This window comes from Ptychodera flava, chromosome 20 (genome assembly GCF_041260155.1).
Source record: "Ptychodera flava strain L36383 chromosome 20, AS_Pfla_20210202, whole genome shotgun sequence".
In the NCBI taxonomy this organism is placed as follows: Eukaryota; Metazoa; Hemichordata; class Enteropneusta; family Ptychoderidae; genus Ptychodera; species Ptychodera flava.
The window spans coordinates 15,609,729-15,632,780 of record NC_091947.1 but is presented as its reverse complement, the minus strand read 5'-3'; the positions used below and the strand labels follow the sequence as shown (position 1 = coordinate 15,632,780).

Below are 23,052 nucleotides of genomic sequence, written 5' to 3'. Positions count from 1 at the left end.
GAACAAATCTAAGTTGGGTTATCCCTAGGGACCTGTATACCACATGACAAAGCTGTCTGACCAGCGGTTATGAAGAAGATTTTTTACCAAAAACACCTTTTTTGGCATTAATTTGCCTATTTTCAACAATATCAAAAAATAAAAAAAAACAGTTTCTCAAAATCATATTTTTCATCTACACAACAAATATCAAATCAGTAAGTACTGCGGTTCTCAAGATATTTGAGTGGACGGACGCCTCACAAACGGACATACATACATACAGACTGACGCCAGACGGATACCCATCCCAATAGCTTCTATAGACTATAGTCTATAGTAGCTAAAAATATATACAAAATTCCAGTATCTTTATTTACTAAATCTACATGTATGACTTAGAAAGGGAAGCATATCATAATGATAATGCTGTTGAATGTTTTATAAATTGCATTCATTTTTTTTGTTGATACTGCAAATTGCCATACTATTGCTGTTGCAATATTGCTCGTGTTTCAAAGATGAACAGAATGCATGAGTCACTGTCAGCACTGCAAGGTTTGTTTTGTACTTTAAACCTGAACCCTTCACGCTTTTACACAAGTTTTACCATTAAAATTTGCTCATTGTTCAGGTGACCTGTTTCAACTACTACTGAATTACTGCTGTGTCATCAGGGGTGTATGGTATTATCCTAGCTGTCACAGCGAGGATAACATACACACCACGGATGACACAGCAGTAATTAGTATTGTTACATAGCCTTGAAAGATGAAAAGTTTTCATTATTATTCACGAGCCGCTAGGCCATATCTATCAGTCTTTACCTCATGTGTGATTTAATTAATGAAGAAGCATTGCAAATTTACAGTAGTATGCGCCTCGAAAGAGAAAGACTCAATCTTTTGCTCAAACTTTCATCAAGGAATCTTCAAACAGTTCTCTTTCAAAATCTAGAATAGAAATTGGAGTCATCGCGCAAATTTTGGTACTGGTGAAACAAAGTTTTCAAGATTTACCAATATTTGAGATAGAAAATGGCGGCAATCCCTGTATGAGCTCTATGGAGAAAAATAAAATCTTTGATTTCCGAGAAACTAAGAAGATAAAAAATTTTCCTGCACCAAGAGCTTTAAAATAAACCCCAACAAGTGGTAGATCAGAAAAGAATTTGAAAAGTTTGATAGTACTAATACCTGTCCTCAGGCGCATTCTACTTTAAAAAACTGAAACTCATTTCTTCCTCTCTAAATCCCTGCAACATCAGTAAACTAGCTAAGCTGGCCCTGACTCCTGTAAACTAATGAACAGTACAATCATGACCATAGCCGTAACAGAAGAGCAAACTTTGTGTGTGTATACATGCATGAATCTTGTGGCTGCTATAATATTTCTTTGTGATTACAATGTGGTTGAGTTTTCTAAGCCTTCATGAAAGAGACCATTTCTCTACAAATTTCTTTGCATATGCTCAGATGAGCTGAGAATACCGGTATGTGCAAGAGAAAAAAAAATGTGAATTTTCCTTTAAAATTCTAAACTCATGGCTCTATATTGTCTCTTGCCAGTACAAAGTAACCACTTCTTTACATCAGATTTTTCAATTTCACAACATGAAAGAATGGTTAGATTTGGTCTCCGGCAGCAGCAGTTGGAATGTTATTTTTCCTTGCAGAAGTTTTTTGTTTGAAACATTGTCCTAATTTACATCAACTGTTCCTGTAGTTTAATTACTGATAAATTAGACATTGCAATTTTAAATTCAAAAATAACAAAAAACTTTAAATCACCATAATCAGTAGACTTGCATATAAAAAAACCCTTGGATATGGATTTTCACGAGTTTGTGCAGTTATGGAAAGACCTTTAATCTCATTAAGAATGTTGACATTTTGTTAACTTTATGATTTACACATTCACATTTAATCAAAGGGATGAGTCCATTATGTCTTCAGTACATCAAAACATAATCCTTCACTTCACACCTTTAGCAGCTAACTCCTCCTTGACCTGACTCAGGTGGTCTGGATCCGGGTAACCAAAACTGTGGACACACGAAATTTACAAAATTTTATTGATTACTGTACCATAAGCTATAATTTATTCTATACACCCATCTCAGTTCACTTACCAAGCAAAGTCACCAGTTTTCATGGAAGTGATCATTACGACAAAGGGAAAATTATACATCCAAAGTAAATTACCTGATTATAGGCCTGATTGTCGTACTATTGAAAAACAATCTTCATTAATTTCTAGATCAGTTGTGCCCAAATATGTTGCCTAAGGTCTTTTATGTAGAAAGTAAGGATGCATTTAATTATCAGACAAAATTGTTGAGAAAGGTTAACCATTTTGACATATTGTAGAATATTACTCCATTTTGATCTATCATAAAGCCTTCCACCATTGCTTTTTTATTTAAATCATACATAGTGAATTCAAAACTGCTTTCATTGAAAACAACCATGCTTACTTCTGAGGTCCACCATGAATGCTTGTCTTGTGATTGATATCATTCCAAGTCACCATATCTGTAAGTCCAGTTGTCCATGATGAACCAATGGTGAAAGTGAGTTGACGTTCGAATGCTGTTTTTAAGAGACTCAACACTTTCTGTCCTTCCATAGTGTTTGGTAGGTATGCAGTACGAGAGGTTCAAGTGTACCTGTTGCCAGGGTTTGGATGGTTCTTCTGCAATGACATTGACTTTGGTGTCAATTGAATTTTCAAAGATTCAATATCTTAAAAGACCAATATAGGAACAGGAAAATATGATATTGCATTTATCCTGTGGCGTTGTACTATGTAAGTAGATAATTAATATGCAAGCAACCAAGGTCAAGTGTGAACATTTGGTAATCTTACCATGATATCAGGTGCCTGATATCACAATACCTACAGAGCAATTTGGACATTCATAGATGAAATTCACATTCAGATATAATAAACAACCCAGGTACACAACACAGTTATAAGTAACATGAAAAACAGATGTTAATGACTGAGTCAGTGTACACATGTAGGGTGATATGTTTTGAAACATATCAATTGGTTCTATGTAGTTCATGGTGGTATATGATCTGGTTCTAATGGTAAAAAAATCACATATTATACCCACATAGCATGTGTAGCTATAGCCATGAATACTTTAGGAAAAACTAGCAAACTGCATTATCAGGCCTCATGAGATAACCTCATGGGTTAAATTGTTGAGTTTATTGATGTCCTACCTAATACATGTAGGTTATTTTGTACTACTTGAGTTTGCTGGCCATTATAATTGGAGCAAAGATAGGCAACTTGCAGCATAATGTCCTAAAAGACCCAGTGATTATTAAAACTTTATTTTCCTACACTTTTAGTGTCTTTCTTAGAGACACATCTGATCACGGTGACTGTGGTCTGTCATCTTTGTTCTACTTCTCAAAATCCCTACTCAGAAATCTTTTAGATTTTATGTCCTAGTCTCTCAAGATGATTTGTACTGGTTTGTATACGGTATGTGATGAGCATATTTTGGTACTGGTATGAACTGTTGTACTGGTGAGAGTGGTTGCGATTACCCTTTGAGCGCTGTGATTTTCTCCCGCCAAAATTTTAGTGCAAAATGTTACCAATTTTTATGAATTTTTCTGTAATTTTTTGATAATTTTGGACCAAACGGACATCACATTTCATTGGCTACAGTTTTTTTTCTCAAAATTCTCGCAAAAATCTGAGAAAAATTGACAGATGTTTATTTTATGAAGAGGACAAAAATAGACCTTGGCGCTCAATTAGGGTTAACACAATATCACAGTAACAAATAGTAAAGACCATGCAAACCAAATTTCAAAGCAATCTGAGCAATTTTTCTCAACAAAATTGATATATCTGCATCCAAGCCTGTGCAAGATTTACTGATTCATAGCCTGAATCAACTGCATTATGGGAACTAGTTTGCTATCTTTGTAGATGACATTTTATATGTGTATATATTTGTCATGCTCAATAAATAGCTATAGTCTTAAGTGAGCTTCAAATACTCAGTTTCCTCCAGAACAATAACAATTCAATCAATATCTTACCCCTTGTTTTCCATCTGGAAAGTAATAAGTAATCTCTATGCAACCAACTCTAGGGTGTCCTGGAATATTTTGGAATGTCACTCGGTGATTCATTGTTCCCATAGGCATATTACCAGTGATTATTCCAAATACATGTTTACAAACTGGACAAATTGGGCCTTGGGCTTTCTTTGCTCGATCAAGACAGTCCTTGCAAAATTTATGTTTGCATGGTAACTTTTGAGGTTGTTGAGTTTGTCCAAACATATGGCACAGTCACTGTCAGTCAGAGTTCCATTTCCAACCTGGGGGTTAGAATTAAAGGTGCTTCTTGTGGTTGACTTTGGAACTGCTCCTTGGTTGGCCCTACTGCTTTCAGTATTATTATTATCTGCAGCAATCTGAGACCACAATGCTTTTTTACTTCCCACTTGACCCTGGTAACCAGTGTATTCAGTTGTACCAGTACCAGTGTAGGCACTACCAGGTGAAGTACTTCCTGCTTTGAACTTATCTCCATCCACTGAGCTGTCTTTACCCATAGGCCATGAACTGGAACTGACATTGCTCAAATATGTGCCTTTTGATGGTGTAACCTTTGAAAACACAGATCTGAAAGCTTGCACCGTAGTATCATCAATGTCAATAAAGCGTATTTCCTCAATACTTGCACCAGATTTAGTACAATATTGAATTACTGCAGCGTACATCATTTCAGCACATATATCCTTTGGTGTGCCATAAAGACCTGTAAAAATCAGACATAAATATAACTTGTATCAATTACACTAGCTGCAGCTTTTATGACATCGGTTGTGGCGATTAGGATATGTGACACTATCAATTGGGCTCAAAATGTCCTCATAATTTGATGAATTCGGTAAATGTTGTTAATATGCAGTATTGTTATACATCTGCCATCAAAAAAATAGAATTTTGTGTGTGCTATTAAGAGCTGAATAGAATGCGCATTTTATAAAATTTAATGTTTCCAGGCATCCCCTATATGCAGTGCATTCCACAGCAAAATTCAATTTGCAAATTAGACCACAAGTTGAACAATCAGCTTCACCTTAATTTGAAGAAACCTCAACAAAAGTAACCTGCATACTAAGTGTCACCACAATGTGGCCAGTGGTTATGCAATTTCAACAATTTGCCAGCTTTTGCTGTCTTTTAATCTCATATGCATATTTGCAGCACTGACACGTTCATTCAAAAAACCAGATATGAACTGAATATGCTCACGTGCATTACTGTGATTGGTTGACAGAATGACAAGAACATTAGATAAAAGTGTTGGAACCGATTTTGTTTATAGTTGGGTGGCCAAGGCATTTTTTTCTACTTTTGACAGTAAAGTGGTATGGTACGAAGGTGAAAAATAAAAGGTTGAAGGAGCTTGATTCATTCAATCAAAAGTTATGAATTTTTTAATAATGAAAAATGACAATTTTTGGCTTTTTCGTCAAATTTCTGCCAAGAATTCAGTCTCATGAAAGTTCGACAATCTGTTAACTTTGTATTTATCAAAAGGTATAATCTGGAATAAATGCTGTTGTGTTTCACTCAAGAATTCGTGTACAAGTTATCCTTGTATTTCTCTAGGATGGATGGATTATTAGATAAAACACCAAGAATAAATAAATATATCTCTGTATGTTGTGTATATATATCTTGTGGCAGTCACTCTAAAATTAAACCAAGTACTCAAATCTTCCAATTTTTAAATATTTATTTGATTCTTATGATGGTGTGATTGTTATAATAGTGAAAAGTGAGCCTTCTAACGGCCAAATGTCTGAGCGTTCTGTGAGCCTTCCAACGGCCAAATGTGCAAATATGAGCCTTCTAGCGGCAAATATGAGCCATCCAACGGCCAAATGTGAGCCTTCCAACGGCCAAATATGCAAATATGAGCCTTCCAGCGGCCAAATGTGCAAATATGAGCCTTCTAGCGGCCAAATACAAGCCTTATTACAGCAAAATCAACCTCTTGAGCAGTAGTGGTGCAGGACTTCGGCTTGTAGATGTAATCTGTATAAGAAATAAAATCAATATATGATTTGAGTGGCAGCATGGGCTAAGGGACGGACCATTAGACTTTGGGAAGGGGGGGTGTGGTCAGAACCGGAAAAAAAAATTTTCAGAGCAGAAAATTTGAAAAAAAAAATTTTCAGACTTCTCTCCAAAATAAAAAAAAAATATTCAGAACGTAACCGATAATAAAAAATTCTGCAAAATTCAAAAAAAAAATTTGCAAGTCTATTTTCATTTGAAAAAAATAAAATTTAAAATTATCAGACGTAAAAAAAAAAAAAATTCAGAATCCAGTCGTGACCATAACCCTCCCAAAGTCTAATGGTCCGTCCCTAAATTTAAAGTTAAAAAAATACCCAGTAGAAAGTTCATGCCAACAAAATTTCACCCTATCTAAAATACTGCCAAAGTACTGCTCCCATTTGATCAGGACTTTTCAAATAACTGCAACAAATTTGAGTCATGTATGTAGCCCATCATGAACAGTATAATATATCAGTCTATCGTATTCTAAAATTTTTTGACAAAAAATAGGATAAATACCATAAAATATGCAAATAAACGGACCTACCCTGGGCATTTTCCAGGTAAACGTTTATGATTTATCTGCTCAATTTCAATATTTTGAAAAACAACCCTTATATACAACAACTACACTTCCCCCTCTATACAATGTTTGGTTCCTTGAAAAAATGTGTACTGTGTCTTGAATGACCATAGTCGGCCATATTTCTATTGGAGATGCGTATTTTTTATTGAACGAATTTGATTTTTTTTCCATATTTACGACTCCTCAAGCACATCGTTCTCGAGATTCAAAATTTTGATCACTACCATAATGAACAAATTTATCTTTATCTCGATGAAATCATGTCTATTTTCACAAATTCAAAGTCTAACCTTTTGACGCAATAAACTTCTGACGTCGCACGGATACGCATACTAGTACACCTTGGCCACGTCGGCCATCTTGTTTTTCCACTAACACGTGTCCTCACCACTTGTTCATATTTACGACTCATCAAGGACACCGTTCTCGAGATTCAAAATTGTTGATCGCTTCCATAATGAACAAATTTACCTTTAGCTAGATGAAATCTTGTCTATTTTCACAAATACAAAGTCTAATCTTTTGACGCAAAATCTTCCGACGTCGTAAGGATACGCATACCGTACACCTTAGCCACATCGGCCACCTTGTTTTTCCACTAACACTAACAGTAACACGTATCATCGCGACTTGTTACCATACAAAAGAGTGAAACACTTACCTGACTTTTTCCTGTGACGGTCCTCTAGATGCACTAAGGTTTATGAAGCAGCTTAGTGCCGTTACCTTGCTTCGGATTGCCAGCAATAGCCGGCCTTCGACGATATTTCTGACGATGAGTACTACGGCTTTACTCTAGCCAGAGTGTAACGTGGGGATAGCGCCCTCAAACCACAGATACCGGCAACACGGTACCTGGACATCTCGACCCATAGACTACCATGTATCAGAAAAATTAAAACTGTGATAACTTCATTAATATGCAAGCCACGCCCACCAAAACCTTTTCAGTTCTAGCCATTTGAATTCTGAAGATGTCTACCAAATTTGACTGAAATACGTTCAGCCGTTTTTGAGATAATGGGGATACAGACACACGGACACACACACACACACAGACAGACATGGCTAAACCATATGCTCACGTGTGTGAACACGTGAGTTCAAAAAATATTGATATCTCCACCCTTTGGTGCAGGTGTACCGGTACACTAAATACAGTTGTATGTGAACTAAAAACTGAATATTCTATCACGTGTCACACTCTCCACTCAAACTACTTTCAAGGCCTTTCCAAAGGTAACCAATTCTGTCAAAAGCAGTTGGACCATTATAGTTTGTGCATTGCAATTCATTTTTTCAGAATAATTTGCATATTTTTTTGACATTTGTTTGTGTCATCCCTTCGAAAAAATCTAACGCATAACCAATGACCAATCTTTATTTCAAATATTGAGATTACACATTGTTGGTTGTTGATTTTGATGTGGACAGGGATATTACCTATCATAATTGTACTTATATATTCAGGCTACAGACTATTGGTAATTTTACCAACAGAGGTCAGTTCTATATTACATAGCCATATTGCAAAACGAAAGATAAATATCAGGAATATTATTTATTTATTTTATTTATTTATTTGATGGGTCAACAGACCAAAAAGGCCCAATAACAGCTATACTAGACTCCGAGAAAATAAATACAAGCAAACAAACACAAGTAAACAGTACAATATCAACAAGTCATTGACAATGACATAGTCCCGCTTGTAATAGGAGTATTAGTCTTGATGGGGCATGGAAATGTGGTCATTAAGAAGTATCACTGGAGTGTATAATGTTGACATCTATGGGCACATAGGTCTATGTCGTTGTTCCCAATTTGAAACACATGAGGACATGTCTAAGTTATGGTTCTAAATCGGGAAAAAAGATCAGACCTCTAGCTGTATTGGCCAGCAAAGAAATACATATGTGCATAATAAATGAGGTACAAGATGTGACATCTTAAGGTCTAATATCCTATCAAAATTGGAGGGTATAGAACTTGTGGTTACTGAGTTATGCATATATATATATGTAAAATCAAGGTCAAAGGTCATCGAGGTCACGTGACATTTGGGAAAAAAATTGTATTGCTAATTAATCCCTATATGCCAAAAATCTGACTCTAGCTCTATTTGCTTTCCCATAATTAGATATGTGCATAATTAATGAGGTAAAGCGTGTGTTGTCATAAGGTCTCCCATCCTACTAAATATAAAGGACATAGCATTTGTGGTTACTTATTTATTGACATAAACGTATATTTTAGGTAAAAGGTCATCGAGGTCACATGACATTTTGTCAAAAAATTTCTATCCTATAATTATCCCTATATACCAAAAATCAGACATCCAGCTCTGTTGGCTTGCTCAGAATTAGATATGTGCATAATTAATGAGGTACAGTATGTGGCGTCATAAGGTCTCCCATCATACCAAATATGAAGGGTGTAGCACTTGTGGTTACTGAGTTATGGACAAATATGTATATTTGAGGTCAAAGGTCACCGAGGTCACGTGACATTTTGTCAAAAAAATTGTATTGCTAAGTTATCCCTATAAACCAAAAATCAGACCTCTAGCTCTATTGGCTCGCTATTTGAGGTCAAAGGTCACTGAGGTCACATGACATTTTGTCAAAAAAATTGTATTGCTAAGTTATCCCTATATACCAAAAATCAGACCTCTAGCTCTATCGGCTCGCTATTTGAGGTCAAAGGTCACCGAGGTCACATGAAATTTTGTCAAAAAAATTGTATTGCTAAGTTATCCCTATATACCAAAAATCAGACCTCTAGCTCTATTGGCTCGCTCAAAATTAGATATGTGCATAATTAATGAGGTACGATATGTTGCGTCATAAGGTGTCGGCCATCATACCATATATGAAGAGTGTAGCACTTGTGGTTTAACTGAGTTATGGACAAATTTGTATATTTGAGGTCAAAGGTCCCGAGGTTACATGACATTTTGTCAAAATATCTGAGATATCTGTGTGAACGGATGGACTCAAGATGGATGAACGGACAGACATGACCCAATCTATAAACCCCCTGGACTTCATCCGTGGGACTAAAAACTGTGTCACTGCATCCTTTTGCGATATGAATACGATGAGAAACTAAATTTTTATTTTCTCGGCCTTATATATGGGAGTCTATGGAGAACTGCCTTATACATGGGGGTCTACGGAGTCGGAGAACGCCTTATACATGAGAGTCTATAAAGAACTGCCTTATACATGGAAGTCTATGGAGAACTGCCTTATACCATACATGGGAGTCTATGGAGGTGTAAACTAAAAAGTCCTCTAACACGACCAAATTTGATCGCATTGTGAAACAAATCGACGTGCATCTGTATGGGGTAGGGTACTATCCTTGTGCAAAGTTTGAAAGAAATTGACCATGGCATGTCTGAGATATCTGCGTGAACGGACGGATGCACGGACGGACGGCAGGACGGACGGACGGACATGACCCAATCTATAAGTCCCCCCGGACTTCGTCCGTGGGGACTAACAATCATAATAAAAACTAAAAATGCAATATGTACAGAATGAATACAGAGACTGTGAGGATCCTAAAGAATCAAAATATCTGAACACAAACGTCTTAAAAGTAGTACTAGGTTAAAAAATATTTTCTAAGATTCAACCTGCAATTGAGAACTTGAAATAAAGACGGGGCCCTGAGGCGTCCGAGTGGTGTAAAAAGTGACAATTGAAAAGGTAGGGACAAGAAGATCTCCCTGAAACTATTCAATTTAAAAAGGTCAGATCTAAACCCTTCCGCCGAAGCGAGAGAAAAGGAAGATTAAAATGGATACAGAACTGTTGGTAATCACTATTATAGTACCCAATAAACTTCAGACACATACTTATTTCAGGAAGCTTTTGTGAAGTTTCTCTACATGGTCACTCAAATATTGACAGTTTGGAGACCATACCACAGAACAGTACTTTTATCTGCTTTTTACTAAAGATATACACAAGGATGTCAAAACTCTCGGAGAAGAAAATGTATTACAGGATCTCTTTATCAAACCGAGCATTTTGAAAGTTAATCCGTTTACACATTTCTTCAATATGCCTTTTAAATGATAGATCAGAAACTAACAAAATACCATCAAGGACAGTGTGCTCATATTTGGTTTGAATTGTCCATTCAAGAAATATTTAAACCAGAAAAACAAGAATGACAAAAGTATTAATAAGATCTAGCTGAAACTTTAGGTATGGAGGTCAACTTTAGCAACATGCATAGCAGAGGAATGTTTCCACACAGTCCCCTTAGTTTGAGCAGTAAGAGTTCATGAACAATGACAGGATATGACTCATTGACAATTGTCTAGGCTGTTTCAGTTAATGCCACCACTCCAACACATAATACGTAAACTTTAAACTGCATAAAATAGGTTATAGATCATAGAACCTCTGACTCAGATGTGTAGGCTATTTCAGTTAATACCATCACTCCTGCACATTTGCAGGATTTCCCCTTTTTCTTACCTCATTTGCATATTCTTGACACTGACATGTTCATTTAAACAAAGTCACATCTCAACCCTGGATCTACCAATACACCAAATACTAACATGTAGGTGCGGCAGTTTTGGGAGCTTTTGCATCAGCCGGACATACCGGTACATCCGCACATACATATTACATACACATACAGATGCCATCAACTCACCATATAAGCTCTTTTTGGTATTTATACATATCAAATATGAGCTAATAACACCCAAGTCTCTGATCTCAGACACTCTCTTTAATAGACAACCATCAATAGAATAAACATTTCTCTTGTTGGTGAAGGATGTGACATTGCATTTCAGAATATTATAAGTATACTATTAACAATCCTCAACAAATCTTCATGTATTAGAGTACAATCGCCTATAGAGTGAGTTTCGCGAAAGAATTTAGAATCGTCGGCATACATACTGATCTGACTATGAAGAAGGACATTGGGAAGGTCGTTAATGTATAATAAAATTACAAAAAGCAAGGGTCCTAAGATTGAACCCTGAGGCATCCCTGATGGATAATAACACTTTGATATCAGTCTGTAAGATAAGAAGTACAAAGTTTAAGAAGTGGACCACACAGACCGAATGAACTGAGCTTATGACAGAGCAGCTTGTGGTTGACAGTGTCAAAGGCCTTAGCAAAGTCAATACAAATGCTGTCGACTTGCTTCTTGGAGTCAAGAGAGTTAGAAAGACAAGTCATTGACAATGACATAGTCCCCACTTGTAATAGGAGTATTAGTCTTGATGGGGCATGGAAATGTGGTCATTAAGAAGTATCACTGGAGTGTATAATGTTGACATCTATGGGCACATAGGTCTATGTCGTTGTTCTCAATTTGAAACACATGAGGCATGTCTAAGTTATGGTTCTAAATCGGGAAAAAAGATCAGACCTCTAGCTGTATTGGCCAGCCAAGAAATACATATGTGCATAATAAATGAGGTACAAGATGTGACATCTTAAGGTCTAATATCCTATCAAAATTGGAGGGTATAGAACTTGTGGTTACTGAGTTATGCATATTATATATGTATAATCAAGGTCAAAGGTCATCAAGGTCACGTGACATTTTGAAAAAAAATTGTATTGCTAATTAATCCCTATATGCAAAAAATCAGACCTCTAGCTCTATTTGCTTGCCCAGAATTAGATATGTGCATAATTAATGAGGTAAAGCGTGTGTTGTCATAAGGTCTCCCATCCTACTAAATATAAAGGACATAGCACTTGTGGTTACTTATTTATTGACATAAACGTATATTTTAGGTAAAAGGTCATCGAGGTCACATGACATTTTGTCAAAAAATTTCTATCCTTTAGTTATCCCTATATACCAAAAATCAGACATCCAGCTCTATTGGCTTGCTCAGAATTAGATATGTGCATAATTAATGAGGTACAGTATGTGGCGTCATAAGGTCTCCCATCATACCAAATATGAAGGGTGTAGCACTTGTGGTTACTGAGTTATGGACAAATATGTATATTTGAGGTCAAAGGTCACCGAGGTCACGTGACATTTTGTCAAAAAATTGTATTGCTAAGTTATCCCTATATACCAAAAATCAGACATCCAGCTCTATTGGCTCGCTCAAAATTAGATATGCACATAATTAATGAGGTACAATATGTGGCGTCATAAGGTGTCCCATTATACCATATATGAAGGGTGTAGCACTTGTGGTTACTGAGTTATGGACAAATATGTATATTTGAGGTCAAAGGTCACCGAGGTCACGTGACGTTTTGTCAAAATATCTGAGATATCTGCGTGAACTGATGGACGAACGGATGGACAAACGGACGGACATGACCCAATCTATAAGCCCCCTGGACTTCATCCGTGGGGACTAAAAACTGTGTCACTGCATCCTTTTTGCAATATGAATACGATGAGAAACTAAATTTTTATTTTTCTTGGCCTTATACATGGGAGTCTATGGAGTACTGACTTATACATGGGAGTCTATGGAGAACTGCCTTATACATGGGAGTCTATGGAGAACTGCCTTATACATGGGAGTCTATGGAGGTGTAAACTAAAAAGTCCTCTAACACGGCCAAATTTGATCGCATTGTAAAACAAATCGACGTGCATCTGTATGGGGTAGGGTACTATCCTTGTGCAAAGTTTGAAAGAAATTGACCAGGGCATGTCTGAGATATCTGCGTGAACGGATGGACGCACGGACAGACACACGGACACACGGACGGACACACGGACATGACCAAACCTATAAGTCCCCCCAGACGGTGTCCATGGGGACTAAAAATCAACATATGAAACTAAAACTAGTTGCAGTTGATCTTCCCTTAACAAAACCATGTTGAAATTCAGTTACATAGCTTTCAACAAAAGGATACACATTATTGTGAATACGTTCAAAAACTTTCCCCATTAGTGGCAAAAGTGAAATTGGGCGATAATTATTAACCTGATGTTTATTACCACCCTTGAACACAGGTATAACATCGGCGTGTTTAAACTTGGTAGGAAAAATTCCCGAGTTGATACTCATCTGGAAAATGATGGAAAGGAGGACAGATATCTCTTTGCAACAGTTTTTTAGGACAATACATAAAATATTGTCAGAGCCACTAGCTTTACGTGGATCAATTTCGTTATAGTACTGATTCAACAGCATCAACTTTAAAGGGGAAGTTCACCAAGGATGATTTTTACATATGTGCTAGCTTTGTGGTCACTTACCCCGGAAAAGCTATTTTCGCCATTTATAACTCGCGCGATTTTTTACAAAAACCGATAAAAATAGTACAGGAAGTTGCCCATGTAATTTGAATCATGGGAAAAAAGCTCCAAGCTTGGAGCTTGCATCATGTGATATGGAAGGGACCATCTTCGGACGGGTATGGCTCCCCAACATTGTCCACCTACAGTAACACAGTAGTAAACAGCGCCACAAAATCTGACAGTGGACAGTATATTATAAGTGAATTATCGTTTATGCAAGGATACTCAGTGTAAACAAAAGTTGTGTAAATACGCACAGCCTGTTTTGAGTGCGGATGAGTCACTGGACAATGCCATACCCATGGGAAGATGGTCCCTTCCATATCACATGATGCAAGCTCCAAGCTTGGAGCTTTTTTCCCATGATTCAAATTACATGGGCAACTTCCTGTACTATTTCTATCGGTTTTTGTAAAAAATCGCGAGTTATAAATGGTGAAAATAGCTTTTCCGGGGTAAGTGACCATAAAGCTAGCACATATGTAAAAATCATCCTTGGTGAACTTCCCCTTTAACTGAAATATGTGACAGTGAACTGTTGTTAACATGAGTCGTAGTAGGAGTAGAATTTCTGAGTTGATCAGAATTAAAATTATAAATACAAACAAAATTAAAATAATTAAAATAATTGTTAAAACATTTGCAATATCTTGAGGTTTTGTGACCTGTACATCATCGTGATGCTCTGAAGAACAGAGGCACATTCATATTTTGAGTTTAAAAAAGTCAAGAAACGCTTAGAATTATGGGGAACTGATTGCTCAATTTCAGAATTGTAATCTTTGAATTTAAAATTACTCAGCTTTTTGACAGCAAAAAGAAAATACACATCTGGGTGCTTAGATTTTTTTAAATTTCTCCTTGCTTTTTGTTTCTCTTTTTCAAGACAAATCAATTATCATATCGGTTCGGGTATGACCTGTTTTTGATAATGACTGTCGAAACACATTCATTAATCACACAACTTAGATAGTCATAAAAGATGACAACACTTTCATTTATAGATAAATACCAAAGTGAAGACCAGGAGTATAGTGAACGTAGCTGCCTCATATGATCAAAGTCTGCTTTCTTAAAATTTGAAACTCTTCGAGTGGCATTATCATGTATTTGTAATTTTGGAATACAAAGCTCAATACACACATCTTTATGGTCAGATGAAATAGCAGGCTCAGCTGTTTCAATATTAAGCAACTTAAAATTGAGAGTGGCACGCTAGATCAAGAATGTTATTACCATAGGTAGGCTCTACATTGTGTTGATCTAAACCAAAGTCACACATTATGTCACGCAGGCGATGGGCAGCGTGACTAGTAACATTTCTTGGAAAAGTACGGCCTTGTATATTAGACCAAGACATGTCAGATAAATTGAAATCACCAGTGATAAGAATCAAATCATTTTCATTACAATGCAAGAAACTCTCTGAAGAGAGTCAGAAAAGTCCTCAATACCCTGGTTGATGACAATATCAGTCAGCAGTATGTACATGTAGATGCAGCAAATGTACAAGCTACTACCCAAAAGGGATATTTTAATCAAAATATTTTCAACTGCACCTTCCAGCTCCTTGCATCGCCTAGACATTAAGTCATCTTTCACAGCAATAAAAACGCCCCCTCCTCTGGTCTAGGCGGAGTTTGTTTCCTCACGATCTTGACAATAGATGAGATAGTGATTTGTATCCACACCTTCTATGTCAAGGATGCTAGCAGACAGCCAAGTCTCAGTATAGTGACAAAAATATCAAAAGTAGCATCGCTCATGAATAGATGCAGGTCAGTAAATTTCCTGGCCACGCTGCGACAGTTTTGGTAAAATACATTCACCCTTGATCTAGCTCCAGTAGGACCTGGATTGATTTCCTCGTGATGATTGTCGCAGCTGTAATCAGGAGTGAAGTCATCATCACTAGTAAGATCAGAAACAGGACCACGATTTGACTCAACATCACCAGCGATTATGAAGAATTTGTAGTTAAAACTGGCTGAAGAGTTCATGTAGTAGTGTAGACGACGGTGGCTGTACTTCACTTTCCATGGGGTTTTCAGATGAGCTTTAAGTTGCAGCAAGAGAAAGTCTGTTGTTTTGGTAATTATCAGTCCATGTACATTGAATGGTGGCAGCAAAGATGACTGTGAGCAAAGTAATTGTTGCATTCATGATTCAGGTGGAAGAAGCTGCAGCAGACGAGGTGGTAACTGGTTGGTTGATGAGTTCCTAGATATGTACAGGTGTGGAGATCACATTAATAGCAACAAGATTATGCAGTGTTGGTGGTTGAGATGGTTGCTGATATCCACTGTTGTAGAAAATTAGGCTTAATGTGATCTACCATCAGGGCTGGGATGAAAAGTCGTTTTTCATCCAAAACTGAGGAACGGTAAGCTCACAGCAAAGGTTTCAGGCATCCAGGTATGGCAGGAAACTTTAAAATGAAGTTGGCAGTGCAGAACGAATGTGATATAGCCCACAGAGGGTACAAAATGAAGCAAACCAGGAGCAAAAGAAAACACATCTGTCTGCACTGACAACTTTTGGTCCTAATTCATTTGCAAATGATCTTAAACTGCATGTGTTGGAAGGAAGTCATTTCTAGTATTACCTGCAAAGAAAATTTGAAAGGTGTGGCATAATTAAAGTTTGAGAGAACTTTGTGAATGAAAAAAGGGTTGACCATAACCAAAACCTCATGTGTGGAAATTTTTTTATCGATTGTGTAACAGTTATCAGATGAATGTTATCATTTTTGGACAAATGTGAATTGCATTATCAGCATCTATAAATCACTAATCAATGCTCTACATTATAATGTCAAGCATATTATGTTCCTACCTGTGCCAATAGCTGGTATAGCAATTGACTTCAGTTTTAATCCTTCAGCCATGCATAGTAGATTGAAGCAACATTTACGTAATGACTCTTCTGCAACGTCTTTTGGACACTCAGACCATTTTGGACCAACAGTATGAAGAACCCACTTACAGGGAAGATTCCCAGCCTTTGTGTAAGCTACTTCAGCTAACTTAAGTGGTTTATGTCTTCTGCTTTGCATGATTTCATCACTCTCTCTCTGAATGCTAGGTCCACCTGCCTTTACAATAGCTCCTGCAACCCCTGAACCATGTGAAAGCTGTTCGTTTGCAGCATTGGCAATGGCATCAACATTTTCTTTTGTGATGTCACCCTTACAAACTAAAACCTTAACTGTTCCAAATGCAACACTGTACAGAACTTTACTTCCCTGGTCTGATTGATCATCATGTGTATAACTATTACTTCTAGTCAGCTCAGCAGAGGCCCCATGTCTTTTCTTCCCACCATGGCGAGCTGGTTGGGAACCTAGACCAAGGTAATTATAGAATGTTTCCATCGCAACCTTTGTTTCATCGTGTTCACCAAGAATTCTTAAACACTTACTCTCTTTATTTGTGAGTAGTATTTTACTGTGTTTAGCATGGGTGTAGTTTATGGCATCAATGATTTTTGCAGCTTGCACATTCTTTTCTCTGAGATCTATATCCTTTCCTGTTATTTTTGAATGATGTTTCTGCACAAATGAAACAAATGCTTCATATCCTTTCTCAACATCTTTCTCTGAACATTTGGCTGGCCCCTCAACTGCCTCTACAATGACATCATCACCCCCATTCCAAATAAATTTTACAGAACCATCTCTTTCCATATTTTTGAGCACATGGCTGTAAACATGAAACATATAAGCTAAAATATTTTCCTCAACAGTGGCTTGTTTTGATAAAATACTTGTTGCATCAAGAGACTTATTCTCATCATTTCCCATCAATCAGGATTTTCACCTTCCATTTCAATGGCTTGTTTAAATGATGTTGTGGCTTTATCCCAATGCTCCTCCTTTTTACTGTGAAGTGCATATTTCCCATTTTGCAGGATGTTAGACAATTGACTTGCTTGCTCTCCTAGCTCATCTCGAGGGACTCCTTTTACTATGTCAAATGTTTTTTCCAACTCTTTGTCAGACAATTGACCCTGATCTGAACAGTCAGAGGTTTGATCATCATAATTTGATTTAGAAGAGCTAACATCTCTTGCATTTGAAGGCTGCCCTTCCCAAACAACCTCATTTAAACTTTCCATGCCACTTGACCTACACTTGCTTGTTTTTGCCTTATCTGGTTCTACTTTTACACTAACTGTGTTCTCATCATTTTGTTTGGTTGCAATGGCACCATTCCTTTTACCTGGCCTTTCCATCAATGATATCAAATTATGATTAAGCTTCATTACATCATGTAACTTTCCTTTTATACGGAGTGTGTTATTTTTCTTCTCCACCCTCTTTAAGTTAACTTTCTCTACTGCTTGCTTAAAGAGTTTCTTTGCTTTATCTACTGATACTGAGAATTCATCTAATCTTAAAGTTGTGGTTACATCAAGAAGATCCTGGAAAGGAAAAATGAAGTATGTCATAGTATATTGATCATTTTGCAATACAAAATGGCTGGGAAAATAATCATAACATGTGGCCAGGTGGCAGCAAATTGGAACATGTAATAAAACAAATCATCATGTACATATTATGCTCTGGCTCGTGAGAATGCTTTAAATCAAAGGTTTCTAGCCACATGCGTGGACCCTGAATTTATTACAAAAAGTAACATTAATTGCTTTTGAATTTTACTAATTGCTGTTTTCTGGCCAGTTCTGTTATTTTCATTTATTCAATTTATCCATCCATGATTGGATAGGAAGTTTTATTCTGTCTATTAATTCAGTTGTTGGTGTTTCATAGTTATATTTTATGTATATGAGTATTTGAATTTCTGTGTGTGTTGGATCAATTAAAATATCTTATTCCTGTAAACATCAGGAAAACCTACATGTGAATGATTACAAAAAAAGAAAATTTATTCACTTTGCTTGGTGGAAGGGCTATCTCGAGGTGATGATACATATTTTTTTATTTACATTTTTAATTTTTTTATTTACATGGTGATGATACATATGTTATCATTAAGTGTGAAAAACATTATTATTTACTTACATCATAGTCAAAAGAGACTGCATTAACTGAATCCAGTTTCTTTACTTCTGATATCAGTAACATATTCAACTCATTCAGCCTCCTCAAAGTTCCAGTGACCACAGCATGATCATCGTTGATTGTCACATCAGTTCCCTGAAGAACTCGTTCAACCAATACTTTTGCCTTTTCTTTTTTTAATGGTATTTTTTGGAACAGCAGTATTGCCACCACCTGGTGAAATACAGTCCTATCAAGCAGGCTCTGAATGAAGCAGAAAGACAAAACGTTTAATTCATGATTTTGCTTACTGTCTCTAAAAGTTCAAAATAATTTGCCATGCACATTCTATCAGATGTGTGATGCAGTTGATTCGTACTTACAGTGGTTGCTTTGAAGCATTGGCATTACGCGAAGTAGACATATTGTCTAAATTGAGGTGTTGCCAACACTGTCAGGTGTAATTATCAGCTGAGCAGTAATTCCAGTCGACCACAGAGAAATCAACTCTGCCAAAGTTGAAACATTGTCTTGCAGCAGGTCAGATGTAGTCAAAACAACTACACCTGAAAGCAAGTGATAAGACTTGGACAGTGCTCGGACATATGTGGTGGTGTTGTTTAGACTACGTCTGACCGTCTGCTAGACAATGTTTCAACTTTTGCAGAGTTGATTTTTTTATGATCGACTCATGTTACCGCTTAGCTGTTAATTGCACCCGACAGTGTTGGCAACTCCTCCATTTAGACAATTGGCCTGTTCAGATTGACAAAGTTGCGTCGGCCTAGGTCCGGACCTGGGCCGGGGCCGACGTAAAAAACCAATGTGGACAGGCTGAGTCGGCCCTGGGCCGACACAGTTTGGTCCCGGTGAGAAGGGGGGGTTCAGGGCCGACGCAAAATTTGGTCCGACGCATATCGCCAGTGTGGACAAGTTGCGTCGGCCCTGGTCTCAGTTGACCAGGCCTCCGCCATGGATTGAAGTCGAACTAGTCACCCTATTCGCACAAAACAAACGACGTTTGAAACTAAAGTTTACACCTATCGAAAGTTTTCAATCCAGTCTTTACATTTTAATATCATCCCATGTACGCTGAACTTCCCACCAACCTTTGTTCCGCAAACGAGACCATGTCATTCGATTCCACAGTGCACGTAATAGACTAGAGTCGAGAGGCATGTCAAAAATGCCGCGCACTGGTTATTTCTCCACCGCGGTCTTATATATACCATATGCTCATCCAATAAATAGTGAAGATCTCTCCGATGATTAAAAGGGTGAGTGGTAGTCATATTTGCCCTTCTTGTGCGTAAAAACACAGGAAAATCATGAACAGTAGAAACAGCGTGCCATATTCAAATGCGCCATTTTGAACTTTGACAGGTCAGAGGTCACAAAGGAAGGTAAAGTTACGTCGGCCCAAATTCTGGTACCGGTAGGTGTGGACACGGACCAAATTTAATCCCAAAAGGACAATTATTTTGCGTCGGCCCAAATTTCAGTTGGGTTGCCAATGTGAACAAGATAAATATGTCTAGTTCGTCTAATGCCAATGCTTCAAAGCAAACCTCTGTATTGACTTGCATCTTCTCTGGTAGGATATCATACAACATATTGTATGTATCAAGTGTAGTTTACCCTGGAAGATACAAAATTTTACACTGTGTGACAGAGAACAAGAAATGGAATGAAATAGAAATTAAGTTTGAAATTGATACACTGTACTTTGAAGCTACGCATTATCAAAGGAAACGTTTAGTTGCTCACGCTGCAACGGATGAAAAATGCAAGATCAAGTACAACACTTGTTTGAATAGTAGAGCTGTTACTATAACATTAACAAGCGACCTAGCGGCCGATATAGCTCCGCTGTGTTTATGTAGAGAATAACTATTTTTGACACATGTTGATGAAGAAGGTGGAAATCTTTGATAGCTCAATGCAGTGGCCAGAAAAAAGTGGCTAAAATAAGCTGCAAAAATACACAATTGAAGATTTCATCAAACTTTGAATGTATCACATCCGATCATCCCTAAGAACATGTCAACCAAAGCTATCTGATGAGTGGTTTTTGAGAATAAATTTTCTGACCAAAAACGGCAACAATTGCCCCCAAAATAAAATTGCAGATTTCATCATAATTTCAAAAGATCAAATTTAGTTCATCTATAGAAACCTGTATACCAAATTTCAAAGCTGTTAGACCAGTACTTTTTGAGAAATGCATTTTTTGACCAAAAATGGGAAAAATTGCCCCAAAAATTCAAAATTGCAGATTTCATCATTATTTCAATAAATATCATTTAGTTCATCTATAGAAACCTGTATACCAAATTTCAGAGCTATCAGATGAGTAGTTTTGGAAATACACATTTTTTGACCAAAAATGGCAAAAATTGCCCCAAAAATACAAAATTACAGATTTCATCAGAATTTAATATATATTACTTAGCTCATCTGTAGAAACCTGTATACCAAATTTCAAAGCTATCAGACCAGTACTTTTTGAAAAACACATTTTTTGAACCATTTTTTGACCAAAAATGGCAAAAATTGCCCCAAAATTACAAATTGCAGATTTCATCACAATTTCAATAAATATCATGTAGTTCATCTGTAGGAACCTGTATACCAAATTTCAAAGCTATCAGATGAGTAGTTTTGGAAATACACATTTTTTGACCAAAAATGGCAAAAATTGGCCCAAAAATACAAAATTACAGATTTCATCAGAAATTCAATATATACATATTACTTAGTTCATCTATAGAAACCTGTATACCAAATTTCAAAACTATCAGACCAGTACTTTTTGAGAAATACATTTTTTGACCAAAAATGGCAAAAATTGCCTTAAAAATGCATATTTCTGCACAATTTGAACAATCTGATAGATCATCCCTTGGGAACATATGTACCAAATATCAAAGCTATCTGACTGGCACTTTTGAAGAAGAAGATTTTTAAATATTTTTTTACCAAAAATGACAAAAATTGCCTTAAAAATACAAATATGCAAATTTCACCACAATTTGAACAAATCTGACTGAAGTCACCCTAAGCAAACTGTATATCAAATTTCAAAGCAATCGGACAAGCGGTTTCAGAGAAGATTTTTTCACCAAAAACACCAAAAAATGCCCCAAAAATACAAATATGCAAATTTCACCACGATTTGAACAAACTGAAGTGAGGTCACCCCAAGTGAACTGCATATAAAATTTCAAAGCAATTGGACTTGCGGTTTCAGAGGAGAAGGCAATTGTTGACGGACGACGGAGGAAAATCAACCTATTTGATAAGCTTCGCGTCGCTGACAGCGGAGCTAAAAATTCATCAATAGAAAGCAACATGTGTGTGCCATGATATTTAACTCTGAGGATGAAAAAACAAGCATGAGTGAGGGATCACTTAAGTTACCAAAATACTTCTACTGACATTGATTACAGACAAATGAGTATTAGTCATTCTCTTTTATCTGAGTGAATGAAGCAAGATTAATTAATTTCAAAATCCCCAAACAATATGTTTTTTTCAAGTGACACTATACAGTGCCACACAGAGAACAAATTAGGAATTTACGTAACAGCTGTAATAAAAGTTACAGAATTTAAACTTGTAAAGTGTAAAATTGGAATCATTTGTGTTGTAATATTAATGATCCTACATGGGTTGTTTTGTAGGAATGTTTCACAATTCTAATGCTTGTGTGTCAAATATTCCAGTTGTTGTGTTTGAGAGAGCATCTATCATAGTCATTTCTACAATCCCCCAAGGCAAATGCTGCAATTAAGCTTTAATTTCTTATTAAATGTGGTCAGCATGTACAACTTGATTTCAACATTACTGTTACATCTGGGGTGAAGTATTAATATCAAACACTGTCCCTACTTGTCTGTCAAGTTAAGCAGAAATACCCAAAGAAATCCTTCTTTAATACAGCAAATTTTTTTTTCTATTCTATTCTATTCCTCATCCATGTAATTATGCTTATGTTCTCCAGTTTAAATATTTACATTCACTTGATAAGGTTTCAATATGGTCATAAATCACTCCTTCAGAAATCTGTGAAGAGGACAAAGGGAAAATTATATATA

At 36.6% G+C, this 23,052-nt stretch overlaps 2 protein-coding genes and 1 long non-coding RNA gene across 3 annotated transcripts in view; all 3 read right to left on the bottom strand.

The window, feature by feature from the left end:
* Positions 1-4,146: 4,146 nt before the first annotated feature.
* Positions 4,147-17,745, bottom strand: LOC139120138 (uncharacterized). Its single transcript, XM_070684288.1, has 2 exons — positions 16,789-17,745; positions 4,147-4,776 (listed from the first exon to the last, which is right to left on the bottom strand). The coding sequence occupies exons 1-2, from the start codon at positions 17,669-17,671 to the stop codon at positions 4,169-4,171; spliced, it is 1,491 nt and encodes a 496-aa protein (XP_070540389.1). The 5' UTR covers positions 17,672-17,745; the 3' UTR covers positions 4,147-4,168.
* On the bottom strand, positions 5,251-7,755 carry LOC139120137 (uncharacterized). Its single transcript, XR_011549049.1, has 2 exons — positions 7,340-7,755; positions 5,251-6,065 (listed from the first exon to the last, which is right to left on the bottom strand). It is a non-coding gene; the product is annotated as an uncharacterized lncRNA (long non-coding RNA).
* A 9-nt stretch (positions 17,746-17,754) lies between the features above and the next one.
* Positions 17,755-23,052, bottom strand: part of LOC139120699 (uncharacterized) — a 52,892-nt gene continuing 47,594 nt past the window's right edge. Inside the window, exons 3-4 of the mRNA XM_070685234.1 lie at positions 18,977-19,219; positions 17,755-18,375 (exon numbers count right to left, since the gene is read on the bottom strand). Of these exons, the coding sequence (XP_070541335.1) occupies positions 17,755-18,375; positions 18,977-19,219 (864 nt within the window). The remainder of the gene's footprint in view (positions 18,376-18,976; positions 19,220-23,052) is intronic.